The sequence below is a fragment of the Triplophysa dalaica genome, chromosome 18, assembly GCF_015846415.1.
Source record: "Triplophysa dalaica isolate WHDGS20190420 chromosome 18, ASM1584641v1, whole genome shotgun sequence".
Classification (NCBI taxonomy): Eukaryota; Metazoa; Chordata; class Actinopteri; order Cypriniformes; family Nemacheilidae; genus Triplophysa; species Triplophysa dalaica.
Window position 1 is genome coordinate 12,933,025 of NC_079559.1, and position 27,711 is coordinate 12,960,735.

Genomic DNA, 27,711 nt, shown 5'->3' on the forward strand with positions numbered 1-27,711 from the left:
GCTGTAGGTCTCGTCGGTCTCCCAGGAGGGGAATCAGCATCACTGCTGCACAACAGGTGGGAGGAACCTGTCGCCACACCCGCACTGTCATCAGGTTAGGCTGACTATCAGTCAAACACAGAGGGAGGAAGAGAATGGGGTTGTCTCATCCACTTAATCTAAATGGTGCCAATATTTTCTGCCCAAAATGAGAAATGTCCTATATTGTTAGAGATGTAAAGTTGTACGTATTTTAGCATATTGTCGAGCTTAAAACAGGCCAGCATGATTGCGAACTGCAAAGGAACATTGTTGTAAAGATTCTAGTTGTAAGTCTCATGTGCTTCGTGTACGTGTACAGTTGTTACTTTAAATACGTGTTTGGTAGTTTCTTTGCATTTAAATACAAACAACTATGATAAAAAATGTGAGTTAAAAAAGTACCAATAAGAAGTAATTGAGGCATCGGGTCTAATTGTCTCAGAAGAAACCTTATAGATGATAGAATACACCACAATGTTTTAAACTAAAACAATTTAGATATGTGGTTAAAGTGAACATAACTAATGCCAGAAAGAAGTATACAAGTATAAAAGCACAAAAATATAACAGATGTGTTTGATTTAAAGCAAATCAAAATTGTTTCCTGGGCCTTTGGGGTAAATCTAGACGTAAACCAGTGGGAATATATATAAAAATGTATCTCCTGGGTTTGAAAAACGTAGGTGATTTCCAACACAGTCATGACATGGTTGAACTGTAATAATATTATCCTGAGGGATGTAGTCCAGATTGCGGTTGCTTTGAAATACTAAGAACTTGACATGCGATTGTATAATAATAATAATATATCATTATAATTATTATTATTATTATTTTCAAATCATTGAATGATTGTATGATTACACAGCATGTTACCTGTGATCCACATTAGATTGAACTGAAAATGTTAGTCTTCTTGATTATGTGTCTATACATAAAATATACTTCATTAAGTTGTGTTTGTCAAAACCAAAAATGGAAAACAGGACATTAAAACAACCGGATTTGGCGCACGCTCTGTTTGGCTAGATTTAAATGATCTCTTCAAACGTACAGGACTGCAGCTCTCTTGCAGAGGCATGATGGGGCGGTAGTGGCCCTTAATGAGAACATAATAAGTATAGACCTGCATATTTCTAAAGTGATCATCATCGTCCGGTTGATCTGATCGTAAATGCCTTGCCTAGAAGAAATGGCCTATGATTGTCAACCAAACAAAGAATATTAGACGTAATAATCTTATTCTGATTTTACAGATTCCTCTCTACCCGAGTCTGAAAGGAATAAGGTCATTACACTCTAAAAAAAGGCTGGGTTAAAACAACCCAATTTGGGTTATTTTGGTAACCCAACCTTGGGTCAAATATGTACAAACCCAGCGTTGGGTTATTTTAACCCGGCCATTTGGCTTAAATCTTTGACCCAACATGCTGGGTTGTTTTATTTACATCAACTATTACATTGCTGGTTTAAAACAAACCCAAAATGTTTGAAAATAATAAAATCACAGAATTACTTGTGGCACTAGTAAGAATCAAAAGTTGAAGTTTCATTAAGGATCAAAATGCAAGACAAAAGGAATTCATAAAAACTTACAATATTTTAATGCTCATTTAACAAAAAAACGGCATATAAAACACTACGAATCACTTTATGTTTATACATATTAAGAAAAATAAACATAAAAAAATTACATAAGTTTAGATTTTAACATATACATAAAGTCGCACAAGAAAAAATATAAATAGTTTGACAACTTTCCACTTCGAAACTCATAACTGTTTACAAAATACAATTAACAAAGTTGCACGAGTAAAATGCTTTTGGGCAATTCCAGCATTATGGATGTGACAACCTGTCAGTGGGGGAAAAAAGAAGAGTGGGATATACAGTAGTACAAAAACTAAAATACACTCTTAAAAAAATAATATTATAAATGTTAACACATCTCTTAACTAATTCGACACACTCAGGAATACGTAGAAGAGTAAAAAAAAATTGTTCGTCTCATATACCAAAAATGTATTATATCGCACGGTTAACCACTAACGTTATAAGAGCCAGCGGCTATTCCCGAAGCAATAGAGCTGCTCTCAGCGGAGCCACGACCGCTGATAGCCGGAAGCTCACACCTTCGACAGCGTCTTAACAAAATCTCAAAGAGGCGTTATGTTTATATATAAATCATAACGTCTTATATATAAATCATACCGCCTAAATCATAACGCCTCGTCTAAACGACTCTTAAAACTACGTTCCGTCAGCGAACATTAGTGATATTTAAAAAATGAGCTGGATGTTTGCTTTTTGACACGACGCTCTCTCGTGTCGACCATAAACTAATATCAAGATGCGTAAATTACTGAACTAAAAGACTTACACGAGTCAGAAATTTCAAAGGGAAATGTTCACCAAAAAGGAAGTTTAAATGATTAAAAAGCTGTAAATTAGAACAACGTGGGCATAACGTTACAGACTAGCTATACAAAGCTAACGCAGCTAGATTGTAACGTTACCTTTCAAACCTAATGTGAACAGCCGAATTTTGAATACTTTTGCATTTTTTTTGAAGTACAGTAATAGTTTTATACATTAAAAACTCGTAAAACATACCTTTTATTCTCTGAATAACAGCTGTCCGAGATGAGGTGGATCAAAATACCCGCGAAATTAAGTTTGTCTGATGCGTCGAGGAGTGGGAGGGGTTTACTCTCTCAACTGTCACTCAATTGGACCAGACTGGTAGCGTTTGTATGGGATCAGAATCCCGCCACAAGTATTGCGGGCATATTTAAAAATATAATAAGCGTAAATCAAAAAATTTAAACCGTGAATCAGAACTTTAAACATATTTTAAATGATATTGGACAAAATTAATATATAAAGACAAAGTTGTTCAAATCGCAACCAAAATAATGTTCTCCTTAGTTGTTTTACTCATTTTCGTGTTCTTTGATATTTTTTGCTAATGTTTAAACTTTTTCTACGCATACGTTATTTTTTTCCTCGCTTGTTTTTCCACGTTCTGCGCTTGCGTTTCCAAAAACTGCAGTTCGAGTTTCATGGTAATTAGGGCGGGCTTTTGCGTCACCATTGGTCCACTAGTTCTAGATTGACAGCTCCTCCTCTAGCCAATCAGTCGAAGATGGTGTTGACGTCACTTCATACGCGACTCGCGGCATATCCTTGGAGGTGGATTATAACCGTCATCTGCAAATCCCGGACAAGGTCCACAGGTAATTTAACATAATAATATGGTTACTGAGTGTCAGATACACTTCTGTTATGAATATGATCTGCCAGGTTTACCAAGTAATTTGATGTCCGATTCCACCATATAGTCCGATAAGTTAACATACATGTTAGCTGGGTTTAGTCAGCGGTGCTATAGTTTACAGTTACTTTATTAAGTTATTTAATATTATTGGCTGTGTATTTAGAAATGAATACTGTAGTGTTGTAAATGTGATGATGTTGCTTGCTCGTGACAATGATAATACCATGCGAATCTTAACTCATTTAGACGAGCACATGATTCAGCGTCTTATCTCACAGTAGTGCATTAAATCAGTAATAAGTGCTAATTGAACGTAGTGTTACCGGGGAACAGATGTGTTTTGTCAGGTTTGTGAATTTTGCTCCAATGCAAGGAATTATGTCAAAGAGCATGGTATTACACTAGTGTGTACATAGGAAACGATTTAAACATTTATGAACATAATTGAACATAATTATATCATTATTGAGTGTCAGACACACTTCTTATATCTGTTATAAGTACTCTGAGAGAAGACTGAATTTGTGTAAATGTGTGTACTGCTACCTCATAACTATGATTATGCCATTCGCAACTTAACTCATTTAGACGAGCACATCGTGTAACGTTAGCGTCTTTTCTCACGCTTTTCTGGGTGAAGGTAACATTAGTTGACTACTGTTGAGACATTCTGGCTGCTAACCATCTATCAGTAATAAACGTTATCCAGGGTAACTGCCATTTAAATGTTATTGCAATGGTTTCATAATTATACCCATTTTAATTTAAGTTGCAGTCTTGTGCTCAAATTGTTTACAACACTTGTTACAACTAAAACACATTCAAAAGATATTTATTATTAGTTTTGCTTTGTATGATTCATGTCACTTGTTTTTCTCTAGGAAAGCAGTTGTTCCCCATGCAACATTTTGAGTTGCATCAGTGCTAGGCCTCTTGCATCAAGACATCCACTTTACGGTTTGCTGGATATGTTAATGGATGTCCAATGTCGGTCCTGGAGAGCCACAGTCCTGCAGAGTTTAGCTCCAACTTTGTTTAACAAACCTGTTTTGAAGTTTCTAGTATGTTTTGTGAGACCTTGATTGGCTGTTCAGGTGTGTTTGATTAGAGTTGAAGCGAAACTTTGCAGGACACCGGCCCTCCAGGACTGACTTTGGACACCCCTGTATTAATGGACAGGATCTCTGCAAGAGACAACACAAGTTACATTTCTTTACCAGCATTGTCTTTTTTGAACACATTTGTAATTCTGTCGACTTGCATTTTTCATTTTTTCGACTACGTCCTCAGCCACGTTTCTCCTGAAATTAGTGCAAGAGTGAGTTCGACAGCTTTGGTAAAACGGAAGATCATAAGCTTCTTAAATATTTCCTTCAAGAAACATGGAGATGGACTTTGCATTGTATACTGCATCTAAAAAGACTCGAAGGCTATCCAAGATATGACTTTCCTCATCAGAACAGCATGAATGGCTCCATCTAATACAAGTGCATGACCATCAATTTAAGATTGTCAATAACTCATTTTAACATTTATTGAGTGGATAGGATCAGTGAATCTATACATTTCAGTAAAAACAACCTGCTAACTAAAACTTGAACTCGGATCAATGTTGTTGTGTCATGACCAACAGTTTCAGAAAGCTAACAGACATAGTTGAAATTTTTTTTACAAACATTGATTGATTAAACTTGTCTGGATAACTTGAATGGACAAATGTGAACTTTTGAACCACCAAAAATGACAATTCTGTTGCGGCTGTAATACTTTTTCTCATTTTATTATTGTTTTTAGTAAATTGTATTAAAGTACTCTATTTAACCAGTCGCATACGTTCCTGTAGTGATGTTTGCTTTTTTTAATCACCTTTATAATGGTGTTAAATTACATAAAAATAACACAAATTACATTAATAATAGTCTGATGATTTAAGATTCAAGTTGCAACGGACTGCGTCACAAAATTGAACTAAGTAAATATCTCTGAAATGTAAGATTGGTTGTCATGAACTGAGCCATATCATGATAACGTACGCTCCATCTACATGAGGGACTATTACTAGTGTTTTTGCTCCTCCAATAAGTCCTCAAGCGCTGTCTTGCTCCAAAAGGTCCTAGGATAAAAAAATATACAAGTTGAAGTATGCATTGTTCTGTGCATTTTTAATCATAACATGGACACCTACTTTCAAATCGATTGGGTTGAGATTCTGCTTTACAAATCTTTTTTACACACTTTGTCTATTCAGAAAGACCGTTTTAAATGTTTAAATCGTTTCCTATGTACACACTAGTGTAATACCATGCTCTTTGACATAATTCCTTGCATTGGAGCAAAATTCACAAACCTGACAAAACACATCTGTTCCCCGGTAACACTACGTTCAATTAGCACTTATTACTGATTTAATGCACTACTGTGAGATAAGACGCTGAATCATGTGCTCGTCTAAATGAGTTAAGATTCGCATGGTATTATCATTGTCACGAGCAAGCAACATCATCACATTTACAACACTACAGTATTCATTTCTAAATACACAGCCAACAATATTAAATAACTTAATAAAGTAACTGTAAACTATAGCACCGCTGACTAAACCCAGCTAACATGTATGTTAACTTATCGGACTATATGGTGGAATCGGACATCAAATTACTTGGTAAACCTGGCAGATCATATTCATAACAGAAGTGTATCTGACACTCAGTAACCATACTATTATGTTCAATTACCTGTGGACCTTGTCCGGGATTTGCAGATGACGGTTATAATCCACCTCCAAGGATATGCCGCGAGTCGCGTATGAAGTGACGTCAACACCATCTTCGACTGATTGGCTAGAGGAGGAGCTGTCAATCTAGAACTAGTGGACCAATGGTGACGCAAAAGCCCGCCCTAATTACCATGAAACTCGAACTGCAGTTTTTGGAAACGCAAGCGCAGAACGTGGAAAAACAAGCGAGGAAAAAAATAACGTATGCGTAGAAAAAGTTTAAACATTAGCAAAAAATATCAAAGAACACGAAAATGAGTAAAACAACTAAGGAGAACATTATTTTGGTTGCGATTTGAACAACTTTGTCTTTATATATTAATTTTGCCCAATATCATTTAAAATATGTTTAAAGTTCTGATTCACGGTTTAATTTTTTTGATTTACGCTTATTATATTTTTAAATATGCCCGCAATACTTGTGACGGGATTCTGATCCCATACAGCGGTCTCATTTCTTCTGTATGTCTGTACTACAACACTCTTAAAGAAAATGCAGCACAGACTTGTGATAAGTATAGCAATGTTTTTGCCTACTTTGTTTGTAACAGGTAGGATATTGTATGTTTTTATATATTTTAAAGCAATAAGTAAAAATACAAATAGAGTTTAACGGTTTGAAATTTGAATGTAGCTTTTTTTACATGTAGTCGATTCAGAGCCAGTGGGGTTGCTGGACCATTTTTAGGTTTTGCTTAAATGATGTAATTTGTAGAGGAATGCCAGATCGCTTTGAAAACTCTTATTATGAAAACCTCGGCAGGCTGCGTAATTTAGCGCATTCACACTCAGCGGCATATATAGAGTTGAGTGAAAAAGAGGATAAAGGTGTGCGCATTAACATCTGCATCTTTGTCATTCTTTGTTGTAAATGCATCTTACATAATACTATTCGGCTGCAAAACAAGACCCTTTCGCACACACTGTAAAAGTTGTGTCTGCGTTTACCCCTCGACACTGTTAACAAAATGAAAACACTTCACACCAATGACGTCATACTTTAGAAATCGATCACGATGATATTGTAGCGCACAGAAATGTGTTATTCATCAGGAAGTGCTGTTTTGTTTTTCTGCATCTAGTGATAGAGAGCTGATGATGGTTTTGAAACACGACGTGCAGATCGATAGTTAGTCGAGACTGGTGTCATTCATTGTTCCAAGTTCCGAGTATACAAAAGTGTACCTAAAAGCTCTTTGTCGATTTTCAGTCGCTTCATTATGTTTATTATTCATTTAAAACATATTGTGGATGTGATGAAAACATAGTCTAAGTCATGCATCAGAATGAATGGCAGGGAAGCATCATATCAAGTCCTTCTATATAAATATAAATAATGACTCAGAAGTTGATTGTAGCAATTATTATATGGATTTGTGGCTGTTGTTGTCACTTTGAATTATAAATGTTGCAGATTGGTGGTTAGAGACTGACTATTGGAGGCTGAGCCCCCCTTATATTGAAAACCTAGAAGCGCCACTGCCAGAGCTTATGCAGCCACTGAATATGCCTGTATTGTATGAACATTCATGTTGTTAAGTACTACGTTTACGTTGTTTCGTGTTTGTAGTTCATGGACATTATGGATATGCTGTACTTCTCTGTCGGGAACTTGGCTCACTAGAAAACGTTGAGTTTTGCAACTCAACTGCAAGCGCTACGGAGCACTATTTCTCGCTTTGACAGATACAGCAGGTAAGATGTGACTTTCTTTGACTGATATTATATAGTACATGTGACAAATTAGATAATCAGTATGAACACACATTTTATATTTTCGTTTCTACAGTAAAACCAGAAGTCACCATCCAGTCTGTAAGGCAGACCAGTAGTACACAACCAGCCATGCTGATATGCAGCGCTTATGACTTTTACCCCAAATTCATTAAAATGACCTGGATGAGAGACGATGAGGTGATGACTTCTGACGTGACCTCGATTGAAGAGATGGCTGATGGAGACTGGTATTATCAGAACCACTCACACCTGGAATACTTCCCCAAACCTGGAGAGAAGATCACCTGTGTGGTGGAGCATGCCAGCTCCAATAAACCCATGATCTATCACTGGGGTGAGTATATAGCTAATCACAAAAAATCACAAAGGATTTACAAAACATGGAGACAAATTCTAAGAGAGATATTTAGCGAAAAGTCTCAGTGGTCTATAAGGCCTGATGTTGCAATTCTTCAAAATCTCTTCTTTTCTGATGTTTGGAAAAAGTCAGTTTTCAAGATTTCTATTGCTTTTTTGACTGATCAGAATTGTTTTGCTTGGTGGCTGATAAAGAAGGTTCAAATAATAATAGTAAATAAATAAATAATCGCATAGATTTTCATTAAAGGTGGGACACAAGGCATTTCACAGAAACATTGTAATGGGGGACATCCTAAACATCCTAGCATTAGAGCAGGGGTGACACATTTTGCAGAGCATTTTTTTCAGAAAATGTAAAAATACGGTTTTTGATCCACCATAAGAAAAAAACTGGGCAAAAATGGTCTGCATGGCAGAGTTCCAAGACGAAAACCGCTGTTGAGCAAAAAGAACATAGATGAAAATGAATTACTGGTATAGATTGCAACGCAACCAAACACACGAGCCACATGACATTGCATCTGGTGTCAGCATCGCTCGACATATTAATTTATACTGAACCAGCGGAGTCGCAAGGACAATTTACGATGTCTTTACGCACTTTCAGCGCTTTGAAGATTGGTTGAGTTGCAATCTAAGGAGGAGTCAGAAAGCTTCCAACTACATTAATTTGCGTTTTTGGGAAAATGGAGGTCATACAGATGTTAAACTACTTGAGGGTGAGTAATAAATGGCAAAATTTCAAAAATTCATTTTTGGCCAGAGATCCCCTTTAAGGCATTATTAAGTGTTAAGGCATTATGGAGTAGGCCTAAATGAATCAAAAACAAGGGATTTGTTAAGTATGTTTCTAAAAATAAGACATTTACTGGTTTGGTTATCAAAAATATTGATTTGACAACTAGGCTTCCTCAAATGTTTGTTCCAGTAACATGGGCACCTCATAATTATAACACACCAAAAATGTTTTATGCACAATCATGTTTTGTTTTACAGATTCCTCTCTATCTGAATCCGACAGAATTGATCTCTTTATTGGAGCTGCAGGGTTTGTGTTGGGCATCATTATGACAGTTGGAGGACTGACCTACTATATAAAAAAATGTACAGGTGGGTACACACACACACACACACACACACTTTAAGGCTATGCTTTAAAATATCCACATTTATATTTTATTGTGAATAAACAACAAAATGTTATAGATTCTAAATGTTTTCCTGTTGATGTATTTTCCTTTATCAGCACATGTTAATGCAGCCCCAGATCAGAACATTAGTTACACCCGAACCTTGCAGACACTGGATACAGATGGATATTGAGTTACATGTATACAGACAGACTGCATTATTTTTAAATGTCATCAAACTTTGCATATAAAGCCTTTGAAAATGTAACGTGTTTTTAACGTGTTAACGTGTAACAGGCAAACGCCTCTAAATATAAAATGAGAAGCACTAGGAACTTGGAACAAAAAAATACTATTTATCATAATCGTGACAAAATGCTAATATGTTGCTTCCAAAAACAACAAAGCAGAAATGAAGAAGTAGCAAAACACAGAAGAACAGATATGCATTTAGAACAGTAGATGCCTGAGATATCACTGTCATTGTGTACTTACAAAAACAGTCCTTCTGTCCGTTTGTCTTGTTTTAATTCTGATGTTGACTTTGAAAGTGCTTGTATAACACTGAAAAGGTCAATTTGGAAATACAAAAACTTTACAAGTGTCCATATGGGACAGAGTAACCAGCATTATGTATTTCTAATGAGAATGCTGAACATTATAATAACAACCTGATTTTAAAGCATGCTTTCATCACTTCCCATTTGCACATTATTTATTTATTATAATGTGTAACGTGGCTATGCTTTTTCATGAGTTGTGTGCATATTTAAGCAGGTGTGCCTAAAATAAAATAGGGTTTTTCACTACGTGGAATTGCACGGTAGAGGGCGCCAAATGCCAGTCAGTGTCAGACCTCATTTAAAAGATGAACTGATTTTCACCAACCTGTTTGCATTATGAAGACAATAAAGCAAGTATGAAACAATGCAGGTAGAAAAATGCTAGTAAGTAAATAAACAAATATTTGAGCAAGTTAACTGATCATTCTTAATCAAATGGTTTTAAAGGTTAGAGTTGTTGCCTTTTTGAAATATATTTTGGTTTTATAGCCAAGCATGTCCTTTGTGTCATAATTTGCTTTCAGTTACGTTAACTGGGCGCATCATTCTGCATTCTATACATTCAATGGTCATTACTAAAAGTAAGATACATGGCACCCAAGAAGCAAATCAAATAGAATGAAACAGAGCAGAATATTGAAACTGTTTAAATGTTTTGATAACAAAACTTAGACTGTAGTGAAGCCTTTGAAGCGCAAGCAGAAACACTGACAGAGTTTAAATGTATGTCATATGTTTATCAAATGCGTTTCTCCTCTCATTCTGTCCATCAAAAGTTTTCTCCCACAGCTCTGGGACCGGTGGCAATGGCCTTTGATTTTAATACTGAGAGCATTATTTATGTAAGATGTTTGAATAGCTTTTTGAGTGCGGCTAGATTAAAGAGACTTCCATGTAATGCAACAAAATAGCATTCACAGATTTTATTTACAAAATATTTGAGGCCCTACGACTTGGGATAAAGTTCTCTCTGCACAGCTCTCATTCAATTTACAGTTTATAATTTACAAAAATTACACAATTCATCCATCATTATAATTTAGCATTTTAAGCAGCTTCCTTTATACCATAATTCTTTGTATTTGTAAAACTGTTATTGTTACCACAGAGTCAATATTTGTCACTACATATTTGTATAATCCATCTGATGTATTGGACTATACCTTCAAAATCACTCTGTCCAGGTTTTATCTTTTTAAGATAAATATTATATCTGAATTTTAAATTCAGTGTGACTTGAGCAGCCACATCTTGTATATGGCAGATCATGTTACCGTGAAGCGTCCAGAAGGACACCATGTGGTGTAAAAATGCAAACCCCTGGCCTCTGCGCACACGGTTGCTTGTGCATGGAGGTGGGAGCATGTGCATTGTAGCGTTGCATTAGCAGACACTGAGACGCCAATGACAGAAGGTCACAGGACTTCCCTTAATCCTTAAAAGTAGTGTCTGCATGAGTCTATAAATCTTTTGTATGTGCCTCTTCATGTATGACATTGACGTCATACATGTTAATATGGTGTTAATAGTTCACCCCAAAACCTTATGTTGTTTAAAACCTGAATATTTCTCTTCTATGGAACACAAAAGAGGATATTTTGTATCTTGTATCCACAACTTTTTTTTGTCTCCAAAACCCCATCAAATAAATCGTAAAATATTTTGCGATGCATAATTTGACACATAAGGGTTCCCATATGACTTTTTACTTGAAATATTCTTTGAAGGATTTAAATGACAAAGCCATACATAAACAAAGACATGCACAGTGAATGCAGCAGGTGGAGGGCTAATCTAATATATTTCCTTCATCCGAAGGTTAAGCCCCTTTGAATCAGCTCATTTGTAGACCGTTCATTGAACTGCTCTACCTCCAAGAGCGAAGTGTCCAACTGTGGGGAGCGAATGAAAGAGACACTATGAAGAGAGAGGAGGGGTGCTGTTGGCCAGGCAAGAGAGATGTTGAGAAAGTTGGAACGAGGTGCCGATCAGACGCAGCAGAGAGAGGTAAAAGGAAAGTAAAAAACTTAATGTGTCTCACCGAGCATTTGCATGTGCCCGAAAGCATGCGAATGACAGGGAGGAGGTGGGGCTTAGAGCGGTACGCTATGATGATATTGTTTTTGTGACAGAGATCAGTGGCTGCCTGAATGTGCTTTATTTGCAGCGGGCCTGCTCTCCCAGGCTAATAAAATACGAGACTCCCGCTGCCTGCAGTGACATGCTGTGCACAGCGGGAGGGTGCGCTTTTTTGTGTTCCCCTGCCCAAATTATGGAACCCTCCCTGGATCCCGTCAATAGAGCCGTGCATTGTGACTGATGGGAGAGCAACATCAAGGCTATCCTAAAAATCTGAAAAAGAGAGAAGAAGAGAAAAAGAGCGAGAGAGAAAAAACTTGACCTGCTTTTTTCACGAAATACGGTCTGCGCTTCGGCATTCTGACACAGAGGGTTGTTTTTAGGGTCGTCTGAGAAGCGACGCCTTTGTGAAGACTGAAGCGTTCAATAGAGCAACAAACCCGTTTCACTTTCTCCAACCACGTGGGAGGGAGCGCTCTGCTATCATCACTGTTGTTGATTTGCCTTGATCTGATTGGTGACGTAGCCTCAGGGCAAAGTCTGAGACATAGACGCACTGTTGCTATGTTTGCGTGATGAAACCAAAAAATGGATTCTGCAGCGTGAGGAGACTTTAGCGGAGTGCTGAAGATGGCCTGTGGGGAGATGGTTGTTGTGGATTATAAAGCTAATTTGCAATAAACAGACATCTGATTATGATAATTGTCATAGAGAATGTAACAGGGTGTCACATGTTTAGCTTTCAAAACTCCTCGGATGACATTTTTAGGTTGCTCTTTGATAGATCAGATTTGTTGGAGCTTAGTTTGGCTTCAGTCAGTACACACCAAGTCTTAGATGTTTCTCCTGAAATGTGACCCTTCCTGTGAAAATCAGGCTATCAAGATTTCAAGAATTCATTTCACTATGATTTCAACCTTTGACATGACATTGCTCAGTCAATATTTTCACTGATATAATTTTATATTCAAAAACATTTTGACAGGCAGGGCCACAAATTGTTTAGGTGCAGGTCTAGTGTATGACATTTAGTGACATCTAGTGGTGATGTTATGAATTGCAACCTACGGCTCACTTTACTCTCCCTTTCAAAGCACTACGGTGGCTGACACAGCACTAAGATGTCGTTGCGTTTTCGCTTCTTTACCAAAGGAGATAACCTATTTACAATCGCGCTCTGTAGAGCAGTTTGTCCATTTAGGGCTACTGTAGAAACAACATGGCGAATTCCATGCAAGGGGACCTGCAGTGTGTGTAGACAGAAATAGCTCATTCTAAAGTAATAAAAGCATTACGCTTCATTATGTAAGGTCTTTATACACCTCTGAATTATGTATAATTATATAGCATTCTGTCAATAGAGCTCCTTACTGTGCGTTCAGACCTCCATTTGTTGCTAGTCTCTTGCTACGAGGTCGTTAGGTGTTCCTAGCTTTGGTTGCTCTAGTAACATTTAGAAAAAATCCTCCAGTAACTGACGAGAGATGGAAGACGTGAGCTCCGCTGCTTTACTCCTATTGAAAGTAGCTCCCGAACGTCACTCATCATTTGTGTAAAGTTGAGCAAATCTCAAGTTTGTCGTGACACGCCCACTTCCTACTGCTGGGGGTCGGTGGTGGTCTGAACAGGGCGTAAATCTCCCACATTGCACCTTTAAATTTAGGCTTTAAGCCAACAAAGTAACTTCAACCCCTCAATAATGGTGGGTAGCTGGAAATTATGTCATAGTCTTTCACTAAAGAACTGTTGAAGTTTTTATTCTTCGTCAAGAGGAAGAGCTTAATCTTCTTCACATTGTGTTTGTGCTCTCTTGCATTCACCTCTTTATGAATAGAAGCTAATGTACTATAACAGAAAGTCCGACCACACCTTAATATCCTCAGACATGACATGTACAGCCTATCATAAGGTAAGCCTGTGATCTTATGTAGCCCACAGGTAAAGCTGAAGTCAGTAAACAGTCTGAAGATCCATCATTGTGGATCCCTCACCCTAAAGAAACGCACAGAGCATCATCACAGCTCACAAAAAACATCAAGTAAAAGAAAAAAACAAGTAAATACGTGTGTCCTCTTTCTCTATAACCTAAAAAGTGAAACTTTTTTCCCTTCAGCTTGGAGATGGAACTTCAAATCATTTTTTGTGGCTGTTCAAACGGTTAGGAACACATAGCGTTTGGTGGATTCCTGTGTGCTCATTCAAAAGCCGTCTCCCTTAGAAGTGCCACCTAGCAGCGGGCTAGCGCGGGAACCTCGTGCGGCGCTAGGATTCAGATATGCTAATTGATCAGCGGGGTAGCTCAGAGCATCGCTACAACCTGCTTTAAATAGACAGATGCTTCTCTCTGTATTCCCTGTATACCTCCTTTCCTTCTTCTTTCCTTTTCTCCTTTGTCCTCCTCTCTTCCGAGTCATTCTCCTCCTCCCTTACTCCTATCCATGTCATCACTTTCTCTTTTTTTACACAGAAAAACATTTTGCTGCTCCTATAGCTCATGAAGGTTCTCTCCTAAATTCTAAGACTTTGATTGCAGACTTTGAGCAGATTTTTTTTTCCAATAAGTTGTAGTTTTTGTTGAAGTGACCCGCTCTTTCAGTAAAGCAGTAAATTAAGAGAAGAGGTGATGAATTGACATTTGGACAAAGCAAAAAGGATCAGAACTAAAGAAACAGGACAATAAAAATGCACAGAGTGTTTGTCCGTGAGTGAGAAAGGGCCTCCGCTGGCTCTTTATGGCTGCTACGGCTGCATTAGCGCTAAGTCCCGCACTGTTCTTTTTTGCTCTTGTACGGGGCACATGCTGGGCAGGAACCTGAGCTGATTGGGTTTCATTCACCCATCTCCGAGTCGGCAGTAAATTCGGCCGGGGGTCCCCGAGGGGCCCCCTCGACACCTCATCTCCAGCTGGCTGTGAGCGATTGTTGAGGAGCTGAAGAGTCACATTAAGGTCATTCACTATGGTACTACTAAGCTAACACCCCTCGTTCCTTCGAAGTCTCTTTCTTCCTCTTCTGTTTCCTCGTTCCCCTCCTGTAGGTTGCTATGGCCTGGTATTTGCTCTCCTTGGCCAGGCTGTAATGACAGCCGAGGTGCCCTGCTGGCTCGCGGCAAGCAATTCTCTTTGTACTGGTCGTGGTTATTGGGAGCGAGAGGGCACATGAGGGGTGAGGCTCTACAAACACACACATAATTACTCACATACTCATCCATACACCTTTTTCAGAGCTTTTTATGCGAGGTATGAGAGACCCAAGCGGTGTTCTTTGTAGTCTTTGTAGTGTTATAGTTTATTTTTTTAACAAATGTTCAACTACTTACTCGTAGCTTTTACAAACAAGTAGCAGTTTAGAGTAAACTAAACTCAATGCATAGTTGTAGTAGTAATGTGAGATTGCATGATACTCAAAGATAATAAATATTGACAATACATGTCACTGCCATTGCAATGAATGGGGATGGAACGGAACGCTGACGATTCTCTCTGGGAGACCTGAGGGGTTTCAGGGTTCCCGCGGTCTCCGTCAGTCCATTCGCGATTGCGTTCACGTAAGAAACTTGCATGTATAAACTGGAGAAATAAAAAAATGGATGGATGGTGGTAGATGGGTGTGAATGTGAGTGTTTACAGGTATGCAAGAGAATGCAGGCAGAGAGAGTGATGTCAATGGGGATGAAATGAGAGATAAGGAGAGAGGCAGAGCAACAGGAGCGTCGGGCTGTATTGTTTTGCAATTTTTTCGCAACGGATTAATTAATGCGCATCGGTATACAAGGTTTCTGTGCGTGACAAATTTTTAGGATAATTAACATGAAAAAAACATGTTCGAAAATCTCGGACTGTATGTGCAAAGACCTTTAGAGTATGTTTTTTTTATTTTTCTGAGAAGTAATTGAAGTTTATTTCTGAGAAGTACACAAAAAGTAAACTGAAAGTATACCTTCCTATTTTAAAGAGATTCTATTCCAAACCTATTGCCGTTTCTTTCTTCTACCAAACACGAGGTATTTGGAAGAATGTCAGTAACCAAACAGATCTCATCCCCCACTTACTCCCACAGTAGGGAAAATAAACACTACAGGTGTCAATGGATGATGAGATCTGTTTGGTTTGGATCAATGATGACAGAATTTTGCATACCTAAAATTTCTATACCTTCATTTGAAGTATTGAGGTCTCATTTTAGTAAATAAAAATTAATATAAAAAACAATATCTACACGTCATTATATATTTTTTTTGCAATTTAATAATAATAAAACAAATTATTCCACCACACGTTAACTGTAGTCCAATGTTGAAATCCATGTTGACAAAATCATCTTTTAATCACTTTATGTATTTACATGACAAGTTGAAACTATTTTTATTGACAGGAGTTTAAAAAACACAAACTTTTCAAAATTTCTTTTAAGGAGAGCGCTCCTTAAAGACAAATGAGGTGTATTGTGTTCATGGGAGGTAAATGTTTATGATCCTCCGGGGCAGATGAGACATCAACTTAACAAATGCCCATTGAAAACGCACAATCGGCACAGAGATCATATCACACCTCCTCTAAACACTGCCGCTCGTGAAAAGGGACAAACACCAGCCATAAAAAGTCTAATGACAACTCTAATAAAACTACAAAGACATGAAAGAGCCAACCAAAGCCCACAGTCCAAAGCCGGCCAAACCTTCCTTCCTGCTTCTGTCTTTACTGAGAAAGAGAAAGAGAGAGAGAGGAAGTGTATTTGTTGCTATCTTCTTTCAGATGGTCTGAATGGGTTTTTTTCAATGGAGGTCCTTCAGAATGTTATTTTTTTGGTTGCCATGCTTTTCTTTGACACTGTAGGCCTACTAAAAGCTTAAATAGGAGCTTCTGTGATCCCATTTAAAGGGGTCATATGGCACAACACGTGTTTTTCTGTGTCTTCGGTGTGTTATAAGTTGCTCATGCATGTATTAGACATGTAAAATTGCAAAAATTAAAGTGTCAGAGAAAAAGATGCTTTCGATCTAAAAGAGAATGCTCACCAAGACCTTCCTGAAATGCCTCGTGATACCACACCCCCACAAATCTACGTCAGTTCATGGTATTATTTGACTGAGACCACCCAAATGTATACGCAAGTAAGGTGGATGTGCCTGTCAGTGCAATTGCTTTGGAACCTGATGTTCCAAATATGGTGAGAGGCGTAACATATCCCTCACACGCTTGCAGTATTTGACCAATCACTACGCACTGGTTAACTGGCCAATCATAGCACACATCGCTGTACAGATCGATGAGCTTTGCAAAAAATCTGTAGGGGGGCAAAGAGGAGATACAAACATGAACGGTATGTGGAAAATACAGAGTTTTTTAACCTTAAAACATGTAAACACATTGCATTACATCTTAAACATACGATAATATTAATTTTAGCAGTGTCATATGACCGTGTCATTGTTTTCAAAACAAAGCACAACCTTATAAAATTGCTGGGTTTCTAAGTGAAACGTGTTTGTATTTTATGTGGTTACACTGTGGTTCTTCGCCAGGACACCTGTAGGAACTTTTGGGTAGGCTATCTGAAGTCATACAAAAACCCCAAAACTTCCTCAGGATTAATTGGTTAAATGTAATTGCGAATATGCTTTGGTCGTTGACACTTGTGGCTTAAGTGTCAAAATAGTTTTTTGGTCCAATTGTATAGTACAACAGCACAGTTTGAGCAATCATCCACAAGCATCATTTCCGTCCTTTTTGTGAAATGTACAGAATACAACAGATCCCTTACTGGGCTCGGCAGTGACTTTCCCCAGTGAATCTTTAACAAGCCTTCAGATATTAAAAAAAAAAGAGTCCAGTTCCTCTTCACTAGGGCCAAGTCTTTTTGTGTGGATGGCAAGGGGCACAGAAGCTGTGCTTTGTTCCATGAGAAAATATGTGTGTGTCTAATACAATAGTCTGTTTTTTTTCACAGACACACTTTTGTGTGCCTGATAAACAAGTGCATAAACATTTGAAACTTTCTTGCATTTGAAAAGAAAAAAAACTTGTATGTTCAAATTAGACAAACTGAATTTTTATTATATGTTTTTATCTTCAGATGTGATTAATTTGGGACATTCAGCAATGAACATAAATAAACACCACCATTTGAAAATGCAAAATACAGATTATCCCCATTAGCAGTTAAACTCGAAATCATTTAGATCTCAGATTCCAGAAAGTCTCTAATCATAATAATACTCTCTTGACATAGAACCACTAAACAATGAAAGTAAACCAATGGTGGTTTTGTTTAAGTTTTTAATTGTTTCCTCTTTTGAACTATTTGTTGGGCTAGTTCTTTCTAGATCCTGAGTTGTGTGTGTGCGTGCTTGTGTGCGTGAGTGAGTGTGCGTGCGCGAGATGCACAGCAACCCTGAAATGTGGACCCTTAAACCACAGTTGAAAATGCTGTTCTAAAGCATATTTAAAGAAAAACATGAACAAAAAAGTTATAATATAAACAAATATACTATTTAAAGTGGAAGACAGAATAGGGGCTGAATTTTATTTGGGCATGTTCCTCTGTCAAACTCAGTGAAGCTTGTCCATAGTTATGTAACCACTACTGTGGTCACTTTACTAAGATGCTTGTGGGAAACCTCATGGATTATATCCAATAAAATTATCTTGAGACCGGTTTGTTAAACATGATTGAAACAAGATTGAAATGATGTGAAACGGTCGATCATCATTTATATGTTCTTCATTATATAATGACATGGATACATTTTAAATATATCGCTTAAAGGTCCAATGTGTCATTTTTTGAAGGATCTATTGACAGTAATGTAAAAAAAAAATACATAACTATGTCTTCAAAGGTGTATAAAGACCTTTCATAATCGAGCTTTATGTCGTTTGTCATACACTGTACCATTAAGTGTCTTAATAAATTCCGACAGAACTGTATTTATACAAACATTAGGTATAACTCTGCAGTCTGCAATATAAGATGATAAAGATGCGGTAAAAATGGGGATTGTGTAAAAACAAATTGTGTTTCAGTCGTTTGGCCCAATGGAGACAGAACCACTGAGACATTTCTCAAAATATCTTATTTCATATATATCGTAGATCACTGACAAGGATTTTAGTGTAAATATGGCCAATTAAAGGTGGGGTAATATTTCTAATGAAACATTTCTTATCTCATCTTATGTTTAGATAATCAAAGAAAATACAAAGTTTTATGGTCATTTATTGAACATTTCGAATAATAGACATCCTTGTGTTATTTTTTGGAAACATCTCTCTGCCACTGAAGACAGAAGAACAAACGCAACACAAATCAGACAAAACAGAGTTTTTAATAGTTGATAGGAGCTGAAAACTCATCAATCTGTCTTAAAGAAATTAATCGTGTTTCAGTATATCTATATTTCTCACATTATGCAAAATTTTGGACTAAAAGTCTTTTGATTACATAATGGGAGCAGACCTGGAAGAATGTCTCTTATCAACTGTACCTGTCTTTCGCGCATATTACATAAACACAGAAGATTTGATTTTCATTTGAATCAGGTCATTTAAAAGTAGATATTTTAAGCTTTCTTTAGTTTTGGATCAGTGACACATTTCAGAAATACTGTGATTGGAATGGAGACGGCTGCTAACGCACACTGTTTATTTTCTTTATTTTACAAAATAACGCTTTGATGTTATTGTAAGCGTACACACATAAAAGTAGACAACTTACAATTTCTAATAATGTCTTAAATATATGTGTATTCCCACAATAAATCGAATATTTTGAGTCTCTTCTGCTCTGATAAGAAAAAAGTGATGTATAGCGACACGCGTCGACATGGATATTAAAGAGAAAGTAATCGAAATAACCAACTTTTAAAAATGACGTCGGTAAGAGCTTCTTAATGTCCGTTTCGACTACTTTTCGATTAATTGCCCAGCCCTAGAATAAAGCACAAAACTACTCAAACTACACGTCATCAAAAGAATTACAAAACTTAGTTAGCTTCTCTTAGTTAACTGCTTACGCTTCAAGCGCAATGTGTCTCAACATTGAATGCGGTTTGAAGAATCTGAACAAACCTGATCAATCTTGTCCTATTGCAACCGTGTCGCCAAAAATAATCTTTTGAAACCCCTTAAACAAGGCAACAGGGACCAAAGGAAGGCAACAACAAGATCTCTGTCCCTCAACTATTCACAAACATGCGTCATCCAGTGGTCTGTTGTGAAGGATCCCTACACCTCTCCATTCATCTGCATTTGATGTGGAAGTCACCCATCACCCACCCGGACAGATTATAAGAGGACGTCTCCTCGCGAAGGCACGCCAATCAAAGCACCTGACACGGGCCCTCAAAGAGGCTTTGACAGAAGGCCTGTTGACACCCCGGCTCTTTCAAGCCCCACTTCTCCTAACATCTGCAGCCGAGATGAAACGGAATCATAATTGGCTGCAATCACGCAAGAGGTGAAGGGAGAGAAGTTCTTTTACAGGCGAACTAACATTACAACACATACCAAATGCCCTTATACCCAAAGTGAGAACATGGCCCTCTTTTATTTTTTTAAATCTATTTTAAGCAAGAATTTCTCATGTGTTCTTTCACATTAGGAATTAGGAGTGACAATTTAGGAATGTTTAAAAGGGAATGAAATATTAAGAATTATCTGAACACCTGGTCTAGCGTTAGGCAGAAGGGCTCCTGTCATAGTTTTTAATCAACTGTCGTTTCCTTCATAATCCAGATATCAAAGCGCATTGTCTCTCCGCAGCTCGAGGAGAATATGTGCACACGCTTACGCAGACATCTAAAGAGAACCCATATAAAGACACTCAAAGAACAGCAGATTCAAGAAAGTCACACTTGCAAGGCCTGAGTTGTCTTGTCTTTCTCCGTCATTGCATTTGTGTATCGATTGCACTCACCTCTCCTTTCATTCATCCAGTCACACTCCATTCTGACACTCAAAGGGCCCCTACTAAAGGTGTTTGTGTGTCAGGACCATGAATCCTGTCTCTAATCACTTTCTCGGGCGAGAGGAGGGGATGCGAGGCAGAGAGAAAAGAGAAGAGGATAAAAACAGCCAAGTGTGTGTTTCTCCATATGATGTTCAATCAAATACTGTTGAGAGCAGAATTTCTCAAAAGATCACCGTCTCGCTTTCTCAGAGTGAATGCTTTTGAAAGACGTCCCTGACCCTGTTTTCTGACGTACGTCAGCGTGTGATGCAGAGGGGAAGAAGGGTATTGTCTCTCATCCAACTTTATAATGTGATTTTTTTATGAATCATTCATTTTTTAGAAGTTTGAGTATATTTTTGGGAATGCTTTTTGGAGTGTCTCCTCCGAGCTGGATTTGCAGTCATAAACCTGTCTGCCGACTGCATTTTGATAAGACAGAATACACATTGCCATGTTAATGAAGACTATAGATCTATTATCTAACGTTTGTGTAGAGTAAAGTGAAGTTAAATGTATTTTTAAAGCACATTCATGAATAATAGAAGTTCAAGGAAGTGTGGATGTAGCTGAAGTGAATGGAACGAGATTATGATTTATTTAATTTGTTGTTATTTTGATATTTTACTTGAGCAAGAATTTGGTGTGATTTTTTTATCAGTGAATGTATGGGCTGAATGAGAACAAATTGAATCAAGTAGCTTTAGAAAAGACCCTTAAAGGGACACTTCACCCAAAAATGAAAACTTTGCCTTTATTTGCTCACGCACAAGTTGTTTCAAATCTGTATAAATGTTTTTGTTCTGATGAATACAAGAGAAGATATTTTGAAGAACGTTTGTAACCAAACAGTTATTAGCCTCCATTGACTACCGTGTAAATCGCTTTATACATTTCTTTGTTCTGTTGAACAGAAAATATTTTGGAGGATTTAGGAAAGCAAACGGTTCTAGGGCACTTTTGACTTCCATTGTCATTTTTCCAACTATGGTGGTCAAGAACTGTTTTTTCACAAGCATTCTTCCAACATTTCCTTGTTTTCATCCGAACAAAGAAATGTATAAAGATTTGGAACAACTGGAGGGCGAGTAAATGATGACAGAATTTTTATTTTTAGGTTTGTACAGTATCACATTGCCTTGCTTTTTAAACTTTTCACAAAAAATATTTTTTACAATGCATGATAGGTTGTTTTGTCACAGATTTTGTGTGGCAGTGGATTATTCGGTCTAAGGAAATTGTTAAAATATCTTGACCCCTCTAAGGTGTCATGATTTCAGGGCCCCTTTCTTTGTTGAACTTCAGAAATAGGAAAAGGGCCACAGGCTTTTCCTATGTGTGTGTGTGTGCAGAGTGGCAGGTGATTTGAGGGTGTTTTGATATAAGAGCTGGAGGTATGTGCATAGGTACAGTAATCTTTGCGTGCTTGAGAGTGTCAGAAGGGGGTCGGATAGGCAGAGATGAGGTAAATGCTCACAGCTATGAAACCGTATCTTGGACAGATTAAAAGGCATTTTCCTCTGTTCCTTTCAGCTCTTCCAGGTGTTAGGCCCTTGACATGTTCCTCCGTGTGTAAGGTTTCTTAGTGTGTGTGTTCTTTTTGAGACTTGAGACAAACACCTTGAATGTAAATGAAACCTTGGAACTATAATTCAGTTCCAGTGCAGATTTAACTTTTTGAGATAAGTGATAGTTAATTTATATCCTCATAATCCAAGTTAATTGTGAATAAAATGAAACATAAATTTAATTTGTGCACATAAAGGTCGAGTGTGTACTTTTTTGGAGGATCTTTTGACAAAAATGTAATATAATATACTTAATGTCTTCAGATGTGTATTAAGACCTAACATAATGAAGCATTATGTTTTTATTACCCAATGTCGGGGCCTCGCCACAAGATAACCGGGCCAATTTCTCCCCTTCCGACAAGTCCGATGAGTTTAAAAGGCTCTAGAGATTATTTTATCTGATTTTCCTATGGTGTGATGCGTGTTAAGAGAGAATGAACCTGATCGGGAGAACATCGGAGCCGCCAGAAATCGCGAATCAGAAATCCTGATGTATGGGGGAAACCTAGAGGACAAACGCACTAGAAAGAGCCAGCTGACAGAATAATAGCAACCGTAGTCATGAGTCATGACTTCAAAAGCCCTTTATTTCTTCTGTCTAAAGCATTACAAACACTATCATCACAATTTCAAGTTATCCGTAAGTGACGCCAGTTGCAAGAGTATGATTGTGCTGATGCTTTAAGGTAGAACAGAAAAAATGTCAATAGTGATAATGTCAGCAGCTATTTCCAAAAAAGCATTAATATTATTTTTTGATTACTGTGAAGATATAAATACAATTCTCTCATGACACCTCTCGGAGTGTTTAGCATCGTAGTGTGCGTGACATATAATGGTCTTGGCGGAATAGATCTGCTACACTGCTGCTGCAGCGTAGCAAGCAAGGAGACTTGCTACATCCAACATATCCACAACATGCTGCTGTGTGCATACAAGGAATGCTGCTGCTGCACATAAAACATATGAATAAACCACAGCTTACGTGGTCCTTGTGGCAGATCTATACAGGTGGAGGTGGGGAAGGAAGAGGGTTCTGAAACATGTGCACTGCTGCAGCAATCATAAGCCGAGATTTAAACATAGAGCAGCAAGCTCATTGGCTGCTGATATGAGGGAACTAATCACTTCATCGTGTAGTAGTTATTATGTCGGAAAGGTTTGGACTGAAGACTGCGTCATCTAGAGTTTCAAGTCAGAACTATTCACAAGTAAGGAGACTTGCTACTGCCAGTATATCCAAAACATGGTGCTGTGTGCATATAAGGAATGCTGCTGCTGCACATATAACATGAATAAACCCCCATCAAAGAAGGAGACACAGAAATGATCAATTCAAGCTGTGGAGAGAACACCCCCAACAGATCTATTGCCAAGACATGTGTACTGCTGCTGCCCCTAAGGGATTGTGAACCGCATGTATTACTATGTATTTGTGCCTGGGCTTTTATGCAGACTGGGTTAACGCTAATGGCCTATGACTATGAGTGCCTTGGCTTACATCGCCAACCACCTTAACACTAGTGGCTTATAACTATGTGAGCCTTGGCTACCAAGCCACCTGGCTTAACACTGATGCCTATGACTATGTGAACCTTGGCTTTAATGCCGACCGGCTTAATTCTAATAGACAATGCAATGTTATTTAACAACGATATGTTGCAAGCCAAAGATGAGACCCCAGCATCCACCCGAGCAATTTATCATGATAAACTCATTAAAACTTATTTCAACCATTAAATCAATGAAGCACATGCTTCTGCCATTGCACACTCTTAGATACCATTGAACTACATGGGGAGTATGGTGACCCCAGACATAGTGGTACAATGCTGGTTGAGCGGCCAATTATGACCTGATTCCGATAAAAGAATCAGTATATGGAAAGATTCTTTACAAAGATGCATTTATTGACAGTCTTGGATGACATCTGCACCACTCATTCTTGGCACTGATATCTGTATTACATAGGTAAAATTACGACCATGAATACTGAGACCATTGCACACTGACAGTATACAGAAGACATACAAATAACATTGACAATCAACCTGCGTCATTATGGAATAGGCATGGTGTAGTTGGGCAATAACGAGTTAAAATGTATACATGTGTGACAATGCACTATGCAATTTAGCGTATTCTCTCGTGGCAATTTACGCTGCTACGGCTCTCATCGCTATCAATGATGATCGGAGGATATCAATACATGTACTCATTCACTTATCTTAGGTCTGGTTGCTTTCTGAAACATGCTGCACTGCTGCAACAATCACTAGCCGAGATTTAAACCCATTTTAAGAACTGGTGCCCTCCCATACTGTAGATTGAGGAGAGATAAGATAATGTGTAAAATACTGCATGTTTGATATATTAACTATATATAAATACGCAAAAAATACCTGTATGTGACAGATTGATCTCAGGAGATCAGATTATAAATATAACAACTCTGCTGATAAAAACAAAATCAACCATCACAGAAATTAATGGATTCTATTAAAATACCATTGTGAACCATTAGCATTTTGCTTAAAACCTTTACAAAATTGTAGTGTTTTGGGCATTATTCCAAAAGGATTAATCTCATGATTTTAACACGAGCGAGAGTTTTTTTGCAGTTTATAATACAGACGCGATGTGGTGTCATTTGCCCGTTTAGCGTTTCACATCTTTAATAAATGTCAGGAGCTTTAAACAGCTGTCCAAGTTCAGAAATACATGAAAAGACACTTTATTTACACGCCACTCCCTTCACGCGAACTCTGAACTCATCAGGAGAGAGAGACACTTGTGCTCATTCTAAAATTACAGTATGAGAGACAAACATACATGATCAACCTGTAACTTTAGATGATGTGGAAGTAGTTGCTGCTGTTTCCTGAAGGGACGCTTGCCTACTTTGTAGATATTAAGCTTTTGTGCGCAGCCTAAAATTGCACTGAAAAAGCTCAAGTGCGCTGCTTCAGAAGGAACATTGGCCTCCATCAATTTGCAATCGCGTTCCTCCGTGCATTCGCGATCGAGTTCCAAAGGTTGGGGTTTTGGGGAACCATCACAACCCACCTGCAGTACCTCTTTGCCCCCCCCCCCCCCCGGTTGAGAACCACTGCTTTAGATGATGCTGCTTGAGCAATTTCTCAACGATAAATAATATTTTTTTAATCACATAAAAAGTTATATGTACAAATTTGTTTATATTGAACACATCAATATTAAACATACTGTGAAATAATAGAAAAACTTATTCCGAAATCTCAAGAGAATTTGCGGGATTTCCTGCTTCACAGTCAGGACACTGTTTGAAATTCTGTTTGTGTGTGGTGTGTTTTCTTCGTCACCTCACGCCGCACCACACATTATCGGCGCAAAACGATTAAATGTAGGATTTTTCTCATGTTTGTGGTCTCTCACAGTTTGAAAATTTTAAAGATCTTATAAACACCGTCTTTAGAATGAGCTTTTCTATTTACACCACGGGTCCCCTTACATGAAGCTCACCATGTTGTTACAGTAGACCTAAACAGACAAACTGCTCTTTGACAAACAGCAAAGAAGTGAAAGCATGATGACATCTCAGTGCTGTGTCAGCCACCATAGTGCTTCGAAAGGGAGGGGTGAGCGGTGGAGTGAGCCGTTGGTAGCAATTAGCAACCTCACCACTAGATGTTGCTAAAAAAAACTATACACTGGACATTTAACAAATCTAAAGATTATTGTGTGCCTCAGAACAAATACATTTGTGTCACATACTTTTAAAATTATATGGCAGAAATGTTCTAGCCTATTTTCTTTCCCACTATGTAAATTATAGACGTATAGAAGTATAGGTGCTTTTGATGTCTTTCTGTGAAAACTGGTGTTGAAAATGTTGATAACCATTCAATTTTGTTATACGCAACCACTGATTCTATTTAAAGTCATGACTGTTCCAGCTTGCCTTCATGCCTGAGTAGGTAATCCAAACATGCAAATGCTTAAAATCATTCTTTTTTTTAAGTTCTTAATTATACAGTAATTATTCATTCTGCAAAGGTTAAAAACATTCAAGCTATTTCTATGTCCAAGGTGTTTCCTTTTTAACCTGTATGAGTTACACAAGAGGAGACATTTTAAAGAATATTAAGGGGATTGTTCTCCCAAATATGAAAATTCTGTCATCATTTACACACCTTCAGGTTGTTTCAAACCTGTGTACATTTATTTGTTTGGTCAACACAAAGGGAGATATTTGGAAGAATGTCAGAAACCAAACAGATCTCAACATCTATTGACTGCCATAGTAGGGGAAATAATGTTGGGACCATGGGAGTCAATGGGGGATGAAATCAGTATAATTCATCATTCAAGAGAAGTTAATTATGACTGGACATTCTGTTATGTTGTGTCTTACTAAAAAGAAACAACTTGAGGGTATATAATGACAGAATTATATCATCTTTATGTTTTACTACTCTCAGAGACATCTCTTCAATTTATCCTCTCTGCCATGAACTGTTCTGTTCTCTGTTAACCTTCTTTCCAATGTCTGTTTTCCACACTATACTTCACTGCCTATGTGACTTTCATGTCTTCTCTTCCTCTCCCAGTGTGTGTGGAATTGTTTAATTTTTGCGAGAGGTTTAGGCAAACACGGTTCCAGAGAAAATGTGTGAGATCTCACTTCCTCCTGCTCCCCTGTCCTGGCTAATCCAAACACAACTTCAGAGGAAGAGACGCTCCACATGTGGCTGCATGAAAGGAAACGCCGAACCTCGGGTGAAAAGACAACATACGAAGAAAAATATCACATCTCTCCATCTCATCCCGCACAGTTCCTCTGAATAAAGATCCGCTTTCCCCATAAAGACATGGCAGTTATGCTGTTTATCATAACAATGTCTTATGTTATCATATTTTCCAGTGGAGAGAAAGTCTGTTGTGTGCAGGGGGACAACAGACTAGCACGAAGAACTAGCAATAAGCAAAGACATAAACAAAATCTGCTTTTGTCACACAAAGGTATCATATAGCTTCAGGAAGTTTGGAACCTGTGATAGTTCACCCAAAAATGAAGATATTTTGAAGAATGTTGTTAAGTGATGTTGGTACCCGTTGACTGGTGGTACAGTTAACAACATTCTTTAAAAGATCTTCTTTTGTGTTTTGCGGGAGTCATACAGGTATGAAATGACAAGAGGGAAATTAAATGATGACAGAATTTTTGGGTGAACTATCCCTTTAGAGACGCATTGAACACTTTTGTTACA

General features: G+C 37.8%; 1 protein-coding gene across 2 annotated transcripts; it reads left to right on the forward strand.

Moving 5' to 3' along the window:
- The first annotated feature begins 1 nt into the window (after position 1).
- On the forward strand, positions 2–27,711 carry LOC130440020 (HLA class II histocompatibility antigen, DR beta 5 chain-like). 2 transcript variants are annotated; one of them, XM_056772785.1, is made up of 5 exons: positions 2–94; positions 7,645–7,769; positions 7,864–8,145; positions 9,168–9,281; positions 27,052–27,711. In XM_056772785.1, the coding sequence occupies exons 3-5, from the start codon at positions 7,920–7,922 to the stop codon at positions 27,150–27,152; spliced, it is 441 nt and encodes a 146-aa protein (XP_056628763.1). In that variant the 5' UTR covers positions 2–94; positions 7,645–7,769; positions 7,864–7,919; the 3' UTR covers positions 27,153–27,711. The 2 variants fall into 2 exon arrangements, with proteins under 2 accessions (XP_056628763.1, XP_056628764.1); XM_056772786.1 differs by lacking the exon at positions 27,052–27,711 and adding an exon at positions 9,418–10,069 and having other exon boundaries at positions 6–94.

Excerpts from the sequence above, each read along its gene's own strand:
- LOC130440020 (XM_056772785.1), top strand. The coding sequence starts at position 7,920 with ATGCTGATATGCAGCGCTTATGACTTTTACCCCAAATTCATTAAAATG. Across the intron at positions 8,146-9,167 it reads ACCCATGATCTATCACTGGG|ATTCCTCTCTATCTGAATCC; the intron begins GTGAGTATATAG and ends TTTGTTTTACAG. Across the intron at positions 9,282-27,051 it reads CTATATAAAAAAATGTACAG|TGTGTGTGGAATTGTTTAAT; the intron begins GTGGGTACACAC and ends TTCCTCTCCCAG.